Source organism: Hypanus sabinus, chromosome 1, assembly GCF_030144855.1.
Source record: "Hypanus sabinus isolate sHypSab1 chromosome 1, sHypSab1.hap1, whole genome shotgun sequence".
NCBI classification, from domain to species: domain Eukaryota; kingdom Metazoa; phylum Chordata; class Chondrichthyes; order Myliobatiformes; family Dasyatidae; genus Hypanus; species Hypanus sabinus.
The window spans coordinates 207,668,805-207,688,077 of NC_082706.1; the positions used below are offsets into that span (position 1 = coordinate 207,668,805).

The following is a 19,273-nucleotide window of genomic DNA, read 5'->3' on the forward strand; positions in this document are numbered from 1 at the left end:
GGGGAGAGAGAGAGAGAGGGGGGGAGAGAGAGAGAGGGGGAGAGAGAGAGAGAGAGGGGGAGAGAGAAAGAGAGAGAGGGAGAGGGAGAGGGAGAGAGAGAGAGAGAGGGAGGGGGAGGGGGAGAGAAAAGAGAAAACAGGATTTGATTCCCATGCAGCAAAAGTAAAAGAAGTCATAAAGGAAAATCCCAGACCCATCCCTTTGTTACCAGCCTCTGACAAAGCTTTGCCAGCAAAACTAAACTTGCCGGTACAGTTCAATACTGAGCTGAAGCCAAAGAATGACAAGAAATAGGATCCAATTGAAGAAGTGAAAGCACAAGTGAAGGAATTGAGAAGTTTTATTGAAATGATGAAGTCTCAGCATAAAAAAGAGATCACACAGTTAATGAATGAATTGTGATTACTTCGCAAAGACCTCAAGAAAGAGCCAACTTCAGAGCTTCAGTTAACTGAAGTAGACCACACAAACCATTAAAATAACAAACTAACACAAGAACTGTGTGAACCACTCTTCACTCTGTGTGGGCTACTCGTGTTCGTAAACCCCCAGAGACTGATAGAGACATGTTAAATTAAGCATTTGTTTTGATTAATGTTGCTAATTGTTTTCCTTTTTAAGGAAAGGAAGATGTGGTGATATGACGTGTTAGAACGTGATTGGAGAGAGTTCTCAGCATGCGCAGAAATGGCAGAATGATCTAGAAAGCATGGCAGTGTAAAACATAGTTGCTGTTTGCTGCTAAAAACTTCTAGTTATGTTCTTCCAGAATATGTTTCTTTATGAGTAACCCACAGTACGTATAAAGAACACAACATGGCGACAGAAGTGGGCCATTACTGGAAGTTTGAAAAATTGATGTTCATGCTATCAGGTTGGAGCTGCCACTCTTCCAACCTGAGAGTGGCCTCATCGTGACTGTAGGAAGCCATGGACGGATAAGATGGAATGGGAATGGGAATTAAAATGGGTGGCCACTGGGAGATGACGCTTTTTCTGTTGGATGGAGTGTAGGTGCTCGGTGAGGTGATCTCCCCAATCTATATCGGTATATACAGGAGGCCACACTGACCTCAGGTAACACCGGTGTAGGCTCGGAACATACACTGGTCCACATAGCCGACAAAAAGGTAGGCATAGCTGGGACGCATACGAGAGTTTGAAGGAAGCGGGAGGAGCCAAAGGAGAAATTATTGAGAGTTCCACCAGACAGAGGAGAGTGGTCAGGGAGGGGAACTTGTCTGGTGTCTAGAAAGAAACTGAGAGCTTTGAGGCCTTCCTGGTGGGGGATGGAGGTGTATAGGGACAGGACATCCATGGTGAAAATAAGATGCTCGGGACCTGAATCATGAAATCATGTGAAGTGTCATGGATGTAGGTTGGAAGGGACAGAACTGGGGGATAAAACTGAGTTGAACAATACAGATGAGTTCAGTGGGGCAGGAACAAGCTGGAACAGTGGGTCTACCTGGAAAGGCAGGTTTGTGGATCTTGGGTAAGTGGTAGAAATGGGAGGTGCTGGATGAGGAAACTATGAGGTTGGTGGCAGTGAATGGGAGATCCCTGGAGCTAATAAGGTCAGTGACGGTGTGGGAGATAATCGCCTGGTGCTCAGTGGGATCCAGTTCAAGGGGTATGTAAGGCAAAGTATCTGACAGTTGTACCTGGATCATTAAAGATGAAATAGTGGCATACTAAAGTCCATTATTAAAGATTAAGGATGAAATAGTGGCATATCTAGATAGCAGTGATAGGATTGGGCCGAGCCAGCATGGATTTACCAAGGGTAAATCATGCTTGACTAATGTATTGGAGTTTTTCGAGGATGTAACCAGCAAGTTAGACAAGGGAGATCCAGTGGATGCAGTGTACCTTGATTTTCAGAAGGCATTTGATAAGGTCCCACATAGGAGATTGGTGGGTAAAATAAAAGCTCAGTGCATCGGGGGGAAAACATTGACTTGGATATAAAACTGGTTGGCAGAAAGAAAGCAAAAGGTAGCGGTGAATGGTTGTTTCTCGGAATGGCAGGTGGTGACTAGTGGGGTGCCACAGGATTCGGTATTGGGACCACAGCTGTTTACAATTTACGTCAACAATTTAATGAAGGCATTGAGAATAACATCAGCAAATTTGCTGATGATACTAAGCTGGGTGGCAGGGTGACATGTAATGAGGATGTCAGGAGAATTCAGGGTGACTTGGATAGGCTGGGTGAGTGGGCAGATACTTGGCAGATGACGTTTAATGTGAATAAGTGTGAGGTTATCCACTTTGGGAGTAAGAACAGGAAAGCAGATTATTATCTGAACGGTGTAGAGTTAGGTAAGGGAGAAATACAAAGAGATCTAGGAGTCCTTGTTCATCAGTCACTGAGGGTGAATAAGCAAGTGCAGCAGGCAGTGAAGAAGGCTAATGGAATGTTGTCCTTTATTACAAAGGGAATTGAGTACAAGAACAAGGAAATCCTCTTGCATTTGTACAGGGCCCTGGTGAGATCACACCTGGAGTATTGTGTACAGTTTTGGTCTCCAGGGTTAAGGAAGGACATCCTGGCTGTAGAGGAAGTGCAGTGTAGATTCACAAAGTTAATTCTTGGGATGTCCGGACTGTCTTACGCAGAGAGGTTAGAGAGACTGGGCTTGTACATGCTGGAATTAAGGAGATCGAGAGGGGATCTGATTGCAACATATAAGATTATTAAGGGATTGGACAAGATAGAGGCAGGAAATATGTTCCAGATGCTGGGAGAGTCCAGTACCAGAGGGCATGGTTTGAGAATAATGGGTAGGTCATTTAGGACAGAGTTAAGGAAAAACTTCTTCTCCCAGAGAGTTGTGGAGGTCTGGAATGCACTGCCTTGGAAGGTAGTGGAGGCCAATTCTCTGGATGCTTTCAAGAAGGAGCTAGATAGGTATCTTATGGATAGGGGAATCAAGGGATATGGGGTCAAGGCAGGAACCGGGTATTGATAGTAGATGATCAGCCATGATTTCAGAATGGCGGTGCAGGCTCTAAGGGCCGAATGGTCTACTTCTGCACCTATTGTCTATTGCAGCACCCCTCTTATCTACGTGTTTGATGGTGAGGTAAGGATTAGTTGAGAGAGACTGGAGGGTGAGGTTGGAACTGTAGAGAGGGGCAGTGAAATTGAGACGGTTGATGTCCCGTCAGCAGTTGGCAATGAGAAGATCCAAAGCCAGCACTGTACATGGCCTCCAGCATTTGGTGTGTGTTGCTTGAATTTCCAGCATCTGCAGATTTTCTCTTGAAAAGGCTGTGCACTCACGATCCCCATGCAATTTGACAGAACTTGAGAAGTTTTATAATGAATTAGAAAAAAATGCAGTGTCCAGATGTGTAAAGCTGATAGAGACCTATCCACACAGACTCAAGGCTGTAATTGCTGCCAAAGGTGCATCTACTAAATACTGACCTGAGGGGGCTGAATATTTAAGCAATCAATTATTTTGTGTTTTATATTTGTAATTAATTCAGATCACTTTGTAGAGATCTGTTTTTACTTTGACACGTCTATTTCTGTTGATCAGTGTAAAAAAAAGCGAAATTAAATCCACTGAAATTCAATATTGCAAAACAATAAAACATGAAAACTTCCAAGGTGGTTGAATACTTTTCATATCCACTGTAAATACATAAATGGCAGAGTGGACTTGATGGGCTGAATGGCCTAATTCTACTCCAATGTCTTTTAGAAGGTGCAGAACAATTTAAGCTGACCAGAGCCCCAACCTGCTGAAAGTATTCTAAATCCTTGTGGTGAGAAATGGGTACAGCAGCCACACCCCAATGGGATAGAGACATGCCTTTCCTAGGATGGGAAGTCAACTCCAGCAGAACGGGTGGATGAGATCTGCTGGCTAGGAAGGCAGTTCTACAACACTCTGTGGAGATCGAAGGACACGATAAGGCACAGGAGAAACCAAGGGAGACCCCAGTTTGTGAAGCTTACTCATACCCTAGACCCAGACTTCTGAAGTTGAGAGAGTGGAACTGCACCAGTGCAATGGCATCTCCACTTTAAAACTCTCCTGCACAGGCTTCCCGTTATCATTGGACACGATGGACAACCCCTACGTTTAACCAGAACTGCCAGGTACAACAGCAAAGAAAAAATGATGCAAGTGGAGAGTGTCAACAATGGGAACCGTGATTCCCATTTTTAATACTCTCCCAATTTTTAATTGCTGCAAAGTAACGTTGATGCTCTGTAAGGCCCTGGTTAGATCACACTTGGGATAGTCTTCAGTTCTGGTTACCTCAATATAGGAAGGATATGGAAGCTTTAAAGAGGGTGCAGAGGAGATTTACCAGGATGCCGCCAGAATTAGAGAGCACGTGTTATGAGGATAGATTGAGTAAGTTTCTAAGTCTGTAAGTTTCTAAGGTAGGCACAGAGATGATAGGAAAATGGAGGGCAATGTAGGAGAGAAGGGTTAGATTGTTAAAAGGTCAGTGTAACATTGTGGGCCAAAGGGCCTGTACTGTTCAATATTCTGTGATTTCCATGCAAGATCTACAGGTAGGATCCAACATTGATGATATCACCCATTTTGACCTATTGCACAACTGTGACAAATCAGCTCCTGCTGTTAGATGCTGGACATCAACAACACTTGGCCCGAACATGAGAGGCTAATCTTCCAAAATACTTTAATCACCCGCATATTATTCAAAAAGAAAGCATAAATGAACCTTTGAGAAAGAGCACAAAACAGAAGTGAACCCTGGTCAAACAGCATAATTTCAAATCACTTGGTTGGATTCAGACTTTAATTAAAGTGGAATTGCAAACTTCCTGCGGAGAGAAAAATCAATATCATCTCCCCCCCCCCCCCCACCCCACCAAGCAGAAGGCATTGATTCTATTTATTCCAGATACCATCTGGTGCTTCGCCTCAAAGGCTGAAGCTTGTGGGTAAGCCTCAGCTTTTACTGCAGGCTCATGTTCTGATTGAACAAAACTATTGCAATGAAACTAGATCATACGGGGATCAGGTTAAACATTTGTTCATTTTCTACCTCCAGTCGGGCAGCATACCTGCTTGCTGCTTTCCACACAGACACTGACCCCTGCACGACCTCAGCTTTAACATTTGATGCGAGTGCCAGACGTCTATACCCAGAAAGACCCTGACTTCACGGCAGTGTAGTGGTTAGCATGATGCTATTACAGCTTGGGGCATTCCAGAGTTCAGAGTTCATTTCCAGCTACGTTCAGTAACGAGTCTCTGTACGTCCTCTCTATGGAACTTTCCCCGGCTCCTCCTTTTCCTTCCACAGTCCAAAGTTGTACCAAGTAGATTAATTGGTCCTGTGATTAGGTTAGGGTTAAATCGAAGTAGTCAGGGATTGTGGGACAGTACTGGAGAGGCTACACTGAACTGTACTGCTACATAAAGTAATTAAAATGAATAAGAAATTCTGTCAAGTGAATTTTAATTTTACAGTTGACAGGAACTATGTGCATATTTACTATTTGAGAGCAATGTTTTTAGTCAAAGACTCATATAGCATGACAGCAAGAAGAAAAGGCCCTTTGGCCCATCTAGTCCATGCTGAACTGTTATTTTGCCTAGTCACATCGGCCCACATAACTCTCCATAACCCTCCCATCCATGTACTTATCCAAACTTCTTCTTTTATATTGCAATCAAACCCACATCCACCACTTCTGCCGGCAGCTCGTTCCACACTCACACCACCCTCTGAGTGAAGAAACTCCCCCTCTGGTTCCCTTTAAATATTTCACCTTTCACCCTTAATGAGTGTCCATCCCCTCAGATCCCTCTCTTGGGATCTATCCCTGCAAGCAGAAGTGCCTCACCTGCCCTTTCCCCTCCATTCAAGGCTCTCAAAAAAATCAATCCGGGTGAGGTAACACATTTACCATTCCACTTACTCTCTCATGCCTTCTCTTCTCCTCTCCTGTCCATCTCCTCCCTCTGGTGCCCTTCTTCCTTCCTTTTCTTACATAGAACACTCTCCTGTATCAGATTCCTCTTTCTTCAGCCCTTTATCTCTTCCACCTATCCCTTCCCGTTATCTTACTTCATCACCCCACCGCCACCCAACATCCCCCTCACCTGGTTCACCTATCACCCGCCAGCTTGTACTCGCCACCGCTCCAGCCCCCAACACCATCACCACGTTCCATTCCTGGTTTCTTCCCCTTCCATTCCATCCTAAAAAAGGCTGGTTTATTCCCCTCCATTAATGCAACCTGGCCTGTCGAATTCCTCCTGCATTTTGTATTTCTGTGCCTGCTGCAAGGAGCACTGCAGTGTTGCATGGTCGGGAAATGGAAAGGTCCGAAGGTAGATAAGTCACCTGGGCCAGATGGTGTCTGAAAGAGGTGGCTGCATGGAGGCATTAGGAAAGATCTTTCAAGAACCACTAGAATCCGGAATGGTTCCGGAAGACTGGAAAATTGCCAAAGTCACTCCACTCTTCAAGAAGGGAGAGAGGCAGAAGAAAGGAAACTACAGGCCAGTTGGCAAGACGTTGCAGTCGATCATCAAGGATGAGGACCCAGGGTACTTGGAGGCAAGTGCTAAAACAGACCATAGTCAGCATGGTTTCCTTAAGGGAAAATCTTGTTGGACAAATCAGTTGGAAAACTTTGAAGAAATAACAAGCAGGATAGATGAAGGAGAATTGGTTGATTTTGTGCACTTGGATTTTCAGAAAGGCTTTGACAAGGTGCCACACATGAGGCTGCATAACAAGCTATGAGCCCATGGTATTACAGGAAAGATTCTAGCATGGATAAAGCAGTAGCTGATTGGCAGGAGGCAAAGAGTAGGAATAAAGGGAGCTCTTCCTAGTGTTTTACTAGGTTTGTGTTGGGATTAATTTCTTCTTACATTATATGTCAATGATTTGGATGATGGAATTGATGGGTTTATTGTAAAGCTTGCATACAATATGTAGGTGAAGGGGCAGGTGCTTTTGAGGAAGAGAGGCTTCAAAAGGACTGAGACAGATTAGGAAAATAGGCAAAAAATGGCAGATGGAATACAGTTTTGGGAAGTGTATGATCATGTACTTTGGTAGAAGAACAACAGAGTTGACTATTTTCTAAATGTAGGTTTCCCTAAAGGTTAACTTGCAGGTTGAGTCTGTGGTGAGGAAGGCAAATACAATGTTAGCATTCTTTTCAAGAGGACTAGAATAGAAATGCAGGAAGGTAATGTTGAGACTTTATAAAGCACTGGTGAGGCCTCACTTGGAGTATTGTGGGCAGGTTTGGGCCCCTTATCTAAGAAAGGAGGTGCTGAAACTGGAGAGAGTTCAAACGAGTTTCATGAAAATGATTCCACGATTGAATGGCTTCTCATATGCAGAGAGTTTGATAGTTCTGGGCCTGTATTCAGTAGAATTCAGAAGAATGAGGGGTGACCTCATTGAAACCTGTCGAATGGTGAAAGGCCTTGATAGAGCAAATGTGGAAAGGATGTTTCCTATGATGGGAGAGTCTAAGACCAGAGGACACAGCCTCAGAATAGAGGGGTATCCATTAGACTGGAGATGAGGAGGAACTTCTTCAGGCAGAGGATGGTGAATCTTTGCCACAGGCAGCTGTGGGGACCAAGTCTCTGTTTATTTAAGGCAGAGGTTGATAGATGCTTGACTGGTCAGGGCTTCAGGTGAGACAGGAAGAAGCAGAGAGGAAAACTGGACCAGCCATGATGAAATGGGGGAGCAGACTCGATGCGCCAAATGGCCTAATTCTGCTTCTATACAGAATCTTATTGTCAGCACAATGCCTTACAGAACCACTAATCCGGGTTCAATTCCCACCACTACCTGTAAGGAGTTTGTATATTCTCCCTGTGACCGCACCGGCTTCCCCTGGGTGCTCTGGCTCCCTCCCACAGTCCAAAGATGTACCGGTTGTTAGGTTAAGTTGTCAAGGTAAACTGTCCCGTGACTAGGCTAGGGTTAAGTTGGGGAATTGCTGGGTGGGGCAACTCGAAGGGCCAGTTCCACGGCGAATCTCAATAAAGAAATGAGCCGTTTTGGCTGTGGGCCTGCCAGGTGGTACTCAAGCAGCCATGGTGGGATTATACACCGCTCTGTACAGGCAATGCCTACCACTGCCATGAGGGCGGGTGGCAGGGAAAAGAATGTTATGTTGATGCCAGTCTGTTCGGCTGCCAGGCGACCTGTTCCTGAAAATCTCGGACATCGAAACTCATCAAGACGAGGAGGATTCAACTTGATTACTGACGGTCCACTTGAAACAATTTCATTTTTTGCTCTTGCAATTATACCAAAGTGTGTGATCATACTTGAGCAGAGACTTGGTATCGTGACACAGTACGAAATGGGGAAGTATCACCTTTATCTTTTTGTCTCAACTTCTGAAAGCCGACTATTCAATGGCCCTGCATTTCCTTCTCCCTCAATATATATCCAGTAGCCACTTTATTACGTAGAGGAGTAGAACTCATTCTCATGCAACATGACCTCTCTACTCTTGAACTGAATCCCCCTGTTAATGAAGCCTAGCATCCCATAGGCCTTCTAAACTACCCTATCAACCTGCGCAGCAACCTTGAGGGATGTATGGATTTGAACCCCAAGGTCCCTTTGTTCATCCACACTCTTAAGTAACTGACCATTAATCCTGTACTCAGTCTTCTGGTTTGTCCTTCCAAAATGCATCACCTCACACTTATCCGGATTGAACTCCATCTGCCATTTTTCTGCCCAACTCTGCAGCCTGTCTACATCCTCTTGTAACCTTCGACGACCTACAGCTCCATCCACAACTCCTCCAATCTTTGTGCCATCCGCAAACTTACTCACCCATCCTTCCGCCTCTACATACAGGTCACTTATAAAAATCACAAATAGCAGGGGTCCCAGGACAGATCCCTGTGGCACTCCACTAGTCACCATGTCTGCATGCACTGAGTTGCTGCCACATGATTGGCTGATTAGACATTAGCATCAAAAAGCAGGTGCACAGCTGCACCTAATAAAGTGGCTGCTGTGCGTAGTCTTTCATAATTTAGACTTTAAGGAACCTGCGGTAAGTTTTGATACACTTTTCCTATTTATCTTTTTATAGATGTTCACGCAGCCTGTGTTCCTTTGTGAGATGCCTGTATTGTAATCTGCCTTATCAATGTCTCTATTCTTCTTTGCCAAATTCAGAAACATTCCCAGTCCTTAAGCTAGCTGTTCTTGGCAACACTGCAAACCATAAATTGGCACATTAACCATCTCGATGTGCAGAAATGTCATGGGAAACCAACATTACTTTCAGAGAAAGATCCCTAGTGTTAATTGTTTGCCATTTTTATGTAGCAACAAAAGCCTACAAAAAAATTCCACAGAAATACATTACTGTCACAATTTCATTCTAGAATTTTAGTGTCCATTATTTACAAATTCCTGCAAGCAGAGTTTTTTATGTATCTGTCGATTCCTGATTTTGTGGGATTTTTGAAACACAACAATCTCCTAGAGTTTACAGAAAATGGTGTGAATGATTTGGACATTGAACTTGTGAACACCACCTCACTTTTTAAATACATATTATTTGTTTTTGACACGATTTTTAATCTATTCAGTATACTGTAATTTATTTATTTATTTTTCTTCTTCTATATAATGTATTGCATTGAACTGCTGCTGTTAAGCTAATAAATTTCATGACACATGCCGGTGATAATAAACCTGATTCTGAGAAACATAAAACATCCAGTGAGCGGCAGGTCTGTGGCTGAAAACACCTTGTTAACGAGAGAGATCAGAGGAGAATGGACAGACTGGTTCTGTGGGTGAAAACACCTTGTTAACGAGAGAGGTCAGAGGAGAATGGCCAGACTGGTTCTGTGGGTGAAAACACCTTGTTAATGAGAGAGGTCGGAGGAGAATGGACAGACTGGTTCTGTGGGTGAAAACACCTTGTTAATGAGACAGGTCAGAGGAGAATGGACAGACTGGTTCTGTGGGGGAAATCACCTTGTTAATGAGAGAGGTCAGAGGAGAATGGCCAGACTGGTTCAAGCTGACAGGAACGCGACAATGACTCAAATAACAGCACATTACAACAGTGGTCTCTGAATGCACAACATGCCGAAGCTTGAAGTGGATGGGCTACAGCAGCAGAAGACCATGAACATGGTCACTTTATTAGGTAAAGGAGGTACACAAAGTGGCCACTGAATGTATTTATGCACCCTTGTGGTCTAAACTATGGTGCAAACTGGGAACTCTCAGAAACTCTCAACACTAGGCCATCTGTGTGTTGTGTGTGCCAGAGAAAAGCATTACCTTCATTCCAGCTACAGCAGCAGGGCCAGTGGGATCCACGGCCTGAATATGACATGGTTTATTTCCACGTACAACAAATCCCCAGCCAACTGCATCTCCCACGATCTGAAAAACAGCCACATTTTTTAAAAATAAACATTAAGTCCTTAACCAAAGGTCATCTTTAGATTCCTGTTGCTCAAACCAGCTTCTGTGCTCCTCAGGAAGATTTTCCAAATGCACATAGTCACCAAATCTTCTGACAGTCTAAACAAACATGTTTAAAATAAGGCTTGAGGATGCTCCTTAATAGATTCAAAGCAACAGAGTATAAAATCCTGACTTTTTAATATTTCGAGATACAGGCCCTTCTGGCCAAATGAGGCCATGCTGCCAATTACACCCTTGTTGGCAATTAACTGTAAGTCTTTGGAATGTGGGTGAAACTGGAGTCCTGGAGGAAACCCATGCAGTCACGGGGAGAACGCACAAACTCCACCGACAGTGGTGGAACTGAACTTACGCAGGTTTCTGGCACTGTAGTTGTTATATATGCGCAGTGAAAGCAACACAGGAGGACATGATTTGAGAGTTAGGGGGCAAAAGCTTAAGGGTAGCATGAGGGGGAATTTCTTTACTCAGAGAGTGGTAGCTGTGTGGAACGAGCTTCCAGTAGAAGTGGTAGAGGCAGGTTCGGTATTGTCATTTAAAGTAAAATTGGATAGGTATATGGACAGGAAAGGAATGGAGGGTTATGGGCTGAGTGCAGGTCGGTGGGATTAGGTGAGTGTAAGCGTCGGCATGGACTAAAAGGGCCGAGATGGCCTGTTTCCGTGCTGTAATTGTTATATGGTTATAATATGGCTAAACATTTTTACTGAGCCATGTTAGTATACATTGGGAGACAAAGCTGGTGCCTAAGAGAGACAGCCCTCCCCATCATCAATCAATCCATTACAATTCAGTAATACAATTACACTAATCACAATGCTACCATACAATTTGTGCATGCATCAGAATCTTAAGGTTTGTTCAACTGCCAAATTTTAAAGTCTTGTAGAATTACAGAGAGTAATTATAGTTGCTAAAATTACTTACTGTCAGTGTCTTCTTTGTATAGGGTGCTCCAGGCGCTAGAAGTTCTTCTATAGTTACTGGCCTCTTCAGCACTGAAACAAACGATACCAAAGCAAGGTCTTCAATTTAAATGCTCACTTCAACTTATAAGACAGTGAAAATATTAAAGGGAATATATTTTAAAATTTAATAATTTTAAAATATTAAAGCACCTCCCAGGGCATGACCTCTCATTGCTGTTCCCATCAAAGGAAGTATCGAAGTCACAGAGCTCACACCACCAGGTTCAGGAACAGTTATTACCCCTCAACAATCAGGCTATAGGAGCAAAGGGGATAACTTCACCCAACTTCACTTGCCCATCATTGAAATTTTCCTACAACCTATGGACTTACTTTCAAGGACTCATTATCTCATGTTCTTAATATTTATTGCTTACTTAATTATTTTTATTACTTCTTGCTTTCTTTTTGTGTTTGCACAGTTTGTTGTCTTTTGCACACTGGTTGAACGTCCAAGTTGGTGCGGTCTTTCACCGATTCTATTATGGTTCATCGTAATAAATAAATAAACGAGAGAATCCAAAAACAGCAGGTCAGAAAACATCTGTGGAAGCAGAAACTGTTTATCACCTATCACCTTAAATGCGCCCTCCTGTTAGCCATTTCAGCCCTGGGAAAAAGCCTCTGACTATCCACACTATCAATGCCTCTCGTCATCTTATACACCTCTATCAGGTCACCTCTATCCTCCGTCACTCCAAGGAGAAAAAGACTGAGTTCACTCAACCTATTCTCATAAGGCATGCTCCCCAATCCAGGCAACTTCCTTGTAAATCTCCTTTGCACGTTCTCTATAGTATCCACATCCTTCCTGTAGTGAGATGACCAGAACTGAACATAGTATACCTATTGGGTATACTATATACTACCAAGTTCTTATATTACTGTAATATTACTTCACGGCTCTTAAACTCAATTCCATGGTTGATGAAGACCATCACAACATATATGTTCATAACAACACTGTCAACCTGCGCAGCAACTGTGGGTGCCCTATGGACTCAGACCCCAAGATCCCTCTGATCCTCAAAACTGCCAAGAGTCTTACCATTAATACTATATTCTGCCATCATATTTGACCTACCAAAATGAACCACTTCACACTTATCTGGATTAACTCCATCTGCCACTTCTCAGCCCAGTTTTGCATCCTATCAATGTCCCGCTGTAACCTCTGACAGCCCTCCACTCTATCCACAACACCTCCAACCTTTGTGTCATTAGCAAATTTACTAACCCATCTCTCCACTTCATCATCCAGGTCATTTATAAAAAGCACAAGAAGGAGGGGTCCCAAGACAGATCCTTGTGGAACACCACTGGTCACCAATCTCCATGCATAATACAAACCATTTACAACCACCCTTTGCCTTCCGTGGGCAAGCCAATTCTGTTTTGTTACATCCTCAAAGAATTCAATCAGGCTTGTAAGGCATGACCTGTCCTTGACAAAGATGTGCTGACTATCACTAATTATATTATGTCTCTCCAAATGCTCATAACTCCAGCCTCTCAGGATCGTCTCCAAAAACTTTCCCACTACTGAAATCAGACTCACTGGTCTATAATTTCCTGGGTTATCTCTGCTCCCTTTCTTGAACAAGGGAACAAATTTGCAACCTTCCAGTTCTCCAGCGCTTCTTCCATCCCTATTGGTGATGCAAAGATCATCACCAGAGGGTCAGCAATCTCCTCCCTCACTTCCCACTGTAGCCTGGGGTATATCTCATCTGGTCTCAGCAACTTATCTAATTTACTGTTTTTCAAAAGCTCCAGTACATCCTCTTTCTTCATGTCTATATACTCAAGTGTTTCAGTCCACTGTTAGTCATCCCCAGAATTGCCAAGGTCCTTTTCCCTGGTGAATACACTTCATAAAAACAATTGATCATTCTCACAGTGCTCTTGTGGAAGTCTGCTGTATGAAAATTAAGGGTTGTGCTTTTCATAATTCAGCAGCGGCTACACTTTAAAGAACTTTATTAGCTGAAAAACAGTTGGGACATTCCTACCTAGACGTTGAATGGCAGGAGCGGCCTGGCTTGGGAGGGCCTACTGTGAGCTGCATTGTCAAACAAATAAAAATAGTCGGGCCTTTGTCCAAATACACAGTGAAGAATCTGTTTTGATCTAACTAATTTGATTTACCTATGACACAACTATTGTTGGCAGAGTTTCTGATGGTTAAGATGGGGTGTACAGCAGTGAGACAGATTAGATAGCTGAGTGGTGTTGCAACAACCTGGCACAATGTAATAATAGGCATCCGTTAGTCTCGTGAGACTATGGATTTGCGCCTTGGAAGGTTTCCAGGGCACAGGTTGTATGGGAGACCGGCAGTTGCCCATGCTGCAAGCCTTCCCCTCTCCACTCCACCGATGTTGTCTAAGGGAAGGGCACTAGGACCCAAGCGGCTTGGCACCGGTGTCGTCGCAGAGCGATGTGTTGTTAAGTCCTTGCTCAAGGACACAACACGCTGCCTCAGCTGAGGCTCGAACAATGCCTTATCCACTAGGCCACGCACCAACATGGGCTTACACTGCACTCAGTGTAAGACCTGTTACGTCTGTGGCCCCCTCCTTTTTGAGAATCGCAAGATCACTATTAAGTCAGTTCAGGAGACCCAGGAAATGAGAGAAAGACATGCAGAATCCACAAAGAGTTTGGAATGTGTCCTGGCCTCCGAAAGGCAGAACCATTGAAAACGGCTATTGTCTCTTGGAGACGGAATTGTGTATTGAATACTGTACGATGCATCGAAATCCCCAGGCAATGAACCGGGGGGGGGGGGGGGGGGGGGGGGGGGGTTGGTGGAGGGATTGCATCATCCCAACCTGATTGACATCTGAGACCCTGTGAGTGGGGATAAAAGAGGGTCTGGGGAACAGCCCTTGAGACGCACCAGAAGAAATGCTAGAAGTCCTGTAACAGCGTAATAGCGAAAGCCGGTGGAAAGCCCACGTGCATCCCTTTCCATTTGCCTCGGAATCGGTGGGCCTTTACCACGGAAGCACGGCTTTAGCTAACCACAAAGGGGAAATCAGCCCCCAACGACTCTCGAAGGATTGACATCATAAAAGGAATGGGCAAGTTAAACCTCCGTCTTTCTCTCCAACCAAAAAGCTGCAGCTTGAATGAACTTGAGTGACTTTTATATTTCCATCGGACAATACATTATCCCCTAGACAACGATAGAGCTATTTCTTATTGATTATTATTATACCCGCGCTTTTAGATTTAGTATTGATGACGTATATTATCTGTATGTTTGCATTTATATTATTTTTGTGTATTTTTATCAATAAATACTGTTAAAAATAGTACCATCAGACTTCAACGGACCTCTCTATCTTTGCTGGTAAGTGACCCAGTTACGGGGTTCGTAACAGACCAAGGAATTGATTGTGGATTCAGGAAGGGGAAGTCAAGGGAACACACACCAGTTCTCATCAGGGGATCAGCAGTGGCAAGAGTGAGCAGTTTCAAGTTCCTGCGTGTCCACATTTCTGAGGATCTACCCAGGTCCAAATATTGATGAAATTACAAAGAAGGCATGACAGTGATTATACTTCATTTGAGGTTTGATGGGATCCGGTATGTCACCAAAGACTCTTAGAAATATCTACTGATGTACGGCAGAGAGCATTCTAACTGGTTTCATTGCTATCCAGAATGCGAGACCACCACACAGGATCAAAGGCTTGTAAACTCATCCAGCTCCATCATGTTCACAAATGTCCCCACTGAGGGCATCTCTGATAGGTGATGCCTCAAGATTCATCATTGAGAACTCTCACCATCCAGGACATGCTCTGTTCTCAATACTACAATCAGGGAGAAGGTACAGGAGCCTAAAGACACACAGTCAATATTTTAGGAACAGCTTCTTTCCCTCTGCCATCAGATTTCTGAATAGACAATTAACCCACAAATACCACCTCATTATTTTGCTCTCTTTTTGCACTATGCCTTATTATAATTAAAAGTAAATTTATTTCTTCCACTGTACTGCTGCTACAAAACAATAAATTTCACAACGTATGACAGTGACACATGTAAATCCGAGTCAGATGATTCGTTCCAGTTTGCAGCGTTGTGAGGAATTTGAGAAGATTGCATGAAGACCTGCAGCCTTACCTGACTTTGGATTGGAGAGGACCGGAGGGCTGTTGTTGGACGTGGGGCTGCTGCTGTAGTAACCACTGCTGCCCCCGCTGCTGCTCAAACTACATCGGCGGACGGCTGAGATAATCTTGATTTCCTTTGTCGGGCTCACTATACAAACGGAGCATAAGTCAATTCAATCCAATCAGTGAGGCAATGTCAAGGTGGATAATAAGAGTAAATTCATACTGTAATGATTACCTTTACATGACTAAGTGATTCTGCAAAACTTCGTCACACCCTTGTAAGCTTCAATATTTAGCTTTCTTTTTGCTGTGATGCTAAACAGAATAATAAACCAAAGGCCATTCAGCCCATCAAATCTACCCCATTATTGCTTCATGGCTGATTTATTTTCCCTCTTAATGCCATTCTCCTGTCTTCTCCCCTTACCATAGGGTCATACAAAGCAACAGTGCACACAGACCCATCAGCCCATCTAGTCTGTGTCGAAACATTTAAACTGCCTAGTCCGGGGGTCGGCAACCCGCGGCTCCGGAGCCACATGTGGCTCTTTTACGTCTGTGCTGCGGCTCCCTGTTGCTTTGGGAAATAATTGGTTGTGGCGACCCTTTTCCTGGCACATCCGAACCGACTCACTATTAGATAGCCTACGGGGGTTTGTGAGCACAGAGCTTTGGAGCCTCTGCGCCATGGGGGGCAGGTTGAGGGAGGCTTAAAAGTGAGGCTGAAGATTTCGAATAAAGTTTTTTCCTTCGACTGCAGTTACCGACTCCGTGTCGTAATTTTAGCGCTGCGTGTAGCACACCGCTACATGGTCAGTATTTAATTAAAATGTATTTTATGTTAGTTTGTTAATTTTTGAAATGTAATTCTAAATTTGAAGATTATGGTGATCTTGTACAATCTAAATAAGACGTTGTGGCGACCCATTTCCTGACACATCCGAACCGGCTCACAATTAGCCAGCGCTCAGGCTAAGGGAGATAGCCTACGGGGGTTTGTGAGTACGTGCCTTTTGCAGCATCCGCGCCCATGGGGGGCGGGTTGAGGGAGGCTTAAAAGCAAGGCTGTTTAGTTCGAATAAAGCTATCTTTGACTGCAGTTTACTGACTGCGTGTAGCAACCGCTACAACGTGTTTTTATCGCTGGCTGTCCAGAGGGGAGGTGCTGAAACGCTTTGTCGCGTGTCTGGAAGAAGAGAAAACTTTCCTGGGCAGCAAAGGGCTCACCTTTCCTGAGCTGGAACAGCCAGAGTGGCTGGAAAAGCTACACTTCATGGTAGACATGACAGCGCACCTGAACACGCTGAACACAGCTCTTCAACGGGGTAAGGACGTACAGCCCTGCACATGTTGGAGGATGTTTTGGCATTCGAGCACAAGTTGACGTTGCTTGCCAGAGATTTACAGAAAGGCACATTGTCTCACTTCCCCAATTTGAGAGAGTTCAAACAAGGTCACGACATGATAAATTCGGAGTATTTACATTCTGCAATCATCGCAATGCAAACATCGTTTGGGAAACGCTTCTGTGAGTTCAGAGAGGAAAAAAACACATTATCCTTCCCGGTCACTCCCCTAAGCATCGATCCATCCCTACTGAATACGACTGCATTGTCAGGTGTGAGTCAACCTGACCAAGTATGATAAATGTTTTAATTGCCTATTATTTTACGTATATTCATATGTTTTCATTGTTCAGTGAAATAGTCCTTTTATTTTTCAGGTTGACAGCTGGCTGACGTTATTTTTGGTTTGCTGCTGGCGGCAAATTTAAGTTTGGCGTTTTTCATAAATACAAGAAGGACTCAAATAGACGTTGAGTATTTTACTTAAAAGTAACCTTCAACCCAACGTCTTTTTTTCGGAGTTCAAAATGTTTTTGTTGCATGCAGAAATGTAATTTCGTTTTCTCTGCAGGAGTTCATCAATTTCATAAATGCAACACATTATAGTTTGTTTATACATAGCATAAAGGCAAAACAAAACGTTGTATGCAGTGTTATTTCATTTTAAATGTCAAACGGGTTTTGCGGCTCCCAGTGTTTTCTTTTCTGTGGGAAACGGGTCCAAGTGGCTCTTTCAGTGGTAAAGGTTGCTGACCCCTGGCCTAGTCCCATCGACCTGCACCCGGACCACAGCTCATACCATCCCATCCACGTACCTATCCAAATTTCTCTTAAAACAGTTCACATCCTTACTAATCAAGAGTCTATCAACCTCTGTTTTAAATACACCGAAAGACTTGATCTCCACAGCCATCTGTGGCAATGAATTCCACAGATTCACTACCTTCCAGCTAAAAAAGATATTCAACTGTTCTAATGGAATGTTCTTCTATCCTGAGGCTGTGCACTCTGGTCCTAGACTTCCCTATTATAGGGGACATCCTCTCCACATCCACTCTATCTAGGCCTTTTGATAAATTTCAATGAAATACCCCCATTCTTCTGAACGGAAGCAAGTACAGGCCCAGAGCCATCTAGTGTGTCTCATATGTTAACCCTTTCATTCCTGCAACCATTCTCATGAACTTCCTCTGGAAATCCTCCAATGCCAGCACGCCTTTTCTAACATAAGGGGCTCAAAAATGCTCACCATACTTTTGCCCGTGACTAGAGCACAGACCTTGGCCTGTGTCACATATGGGACATGGTGATTGATTTATCCAGAATTTAAACAAAATCATTCTCCAGCTGTGAGCGTTGTTGCTAACCCCAGCATTAACACAAATGATTCTGAAAGACCACCCCTGCCATCGGCATGTCCAGTGTTCGGTGTCTTCATTCGCCGTCAGCGGCGAGTCCTGAGGTTGATCAAAAGTTCAGAACTCTAAGGAAGCCTGGCTCTGCAAGACTCTGCCAGTCTGCCAGCGAAGTAGAAGCTGTATGCTTGAGAATCCTCAAGTCTGCTGCAGGCTGACAGTGGCCTGTCCTGGGACTGGAGGACTGTGTGTGAAGGTAGGTGGGTGGGAGGGAGAATGGGGTTCACTTTGTTGTTGTTGTTGTTTTGTTGCTTGCTGTGTTCTGTGTTTGTCTGCTGAGCATTGTGGGAATGCTACATGGGCACCATAAGCACAGTGACACTAGTGGCTGCCCCCAGCACATCCTTCCGTTGTGCTGGTTGTTAACACAAACAATGCATTTCACTGTATGTTTCAATGTATGTGTAATACATAAATCTGAATCTCCTTGAACTACAGCATTCCACAGTGTGTGCTACATTACACACAGGGAATGCTAACTATAATCCAGGGTTTACTCATGGAAAGCTGGTTCCAAAAGAGCTTTTAATGCCCTCAGCCATAATTCTGGCAGCTAGATCTATCATCATGTGCCACCTTGTGTGATGGTCTTCCCATGACCATGATTGTTCTTGACAAACTTTTCCACAAAACTGGTTTGCCATTGCCTTCTGGGCAGTGTCTTCACAAGATAGGTGACCCCAGATATTATCAATTCGCTCCCGAGATTGCCTGCCTGGCATCAGTGGTCACATAACCAAGACTTGTTCATACGGCCATTCACCACCTGCTCCCAAGTCTTCATGCGACCCTGATGGTGGGGGGGGGTTGCTAAGCAGGTGCTACACCTTGCTCAAGGGTGACCTGCAAACTAGTGGAGGGAAGGAACGCCTTACACCTCCTTTGGTAGAGACGCATCTCTACTCTGCCCTTTTATCATAGCCCTTCTAAAAATCCATGGTGTTAGCATCTA

The 19,273-nt window shown here is 44.1% G+C and overlaps 1 protein-coding gene across 1 annotated transcript in view; it reads right to left on the minus strand.

The window, feature by feature from the left end:
- The window catches only part of deptor (DEP domain containing MTOR-interacting protein), a 111,745-nt gene that overhangs the window by 5,414 nt on the left and 87,058 nt on the right, over nucleotides 1–19,273 (minus strand). Inside the window, exons 7-9 of the mRNA XM_059984715.1 lie at nucleotides 15,568–15,705; nucleotides 11,390–11,460; nucleotides 10,313–10,417 (exon numbers count right to left, since the gene is read on the minus strand). Of these exons, the coding sequence (XP_059840698.1) occupies nucleotides 10,313–10,417; nucleotides 11,390–11,460; nucleotides 15,568–15,705 (314 nt within the window). The remainder of the gene's footprint in view (nucleotides 1–10,312; nucleotides 10,418–11,389; nucleotides 11,461–15,567; nucleotides 15,706–19,273) is intronic.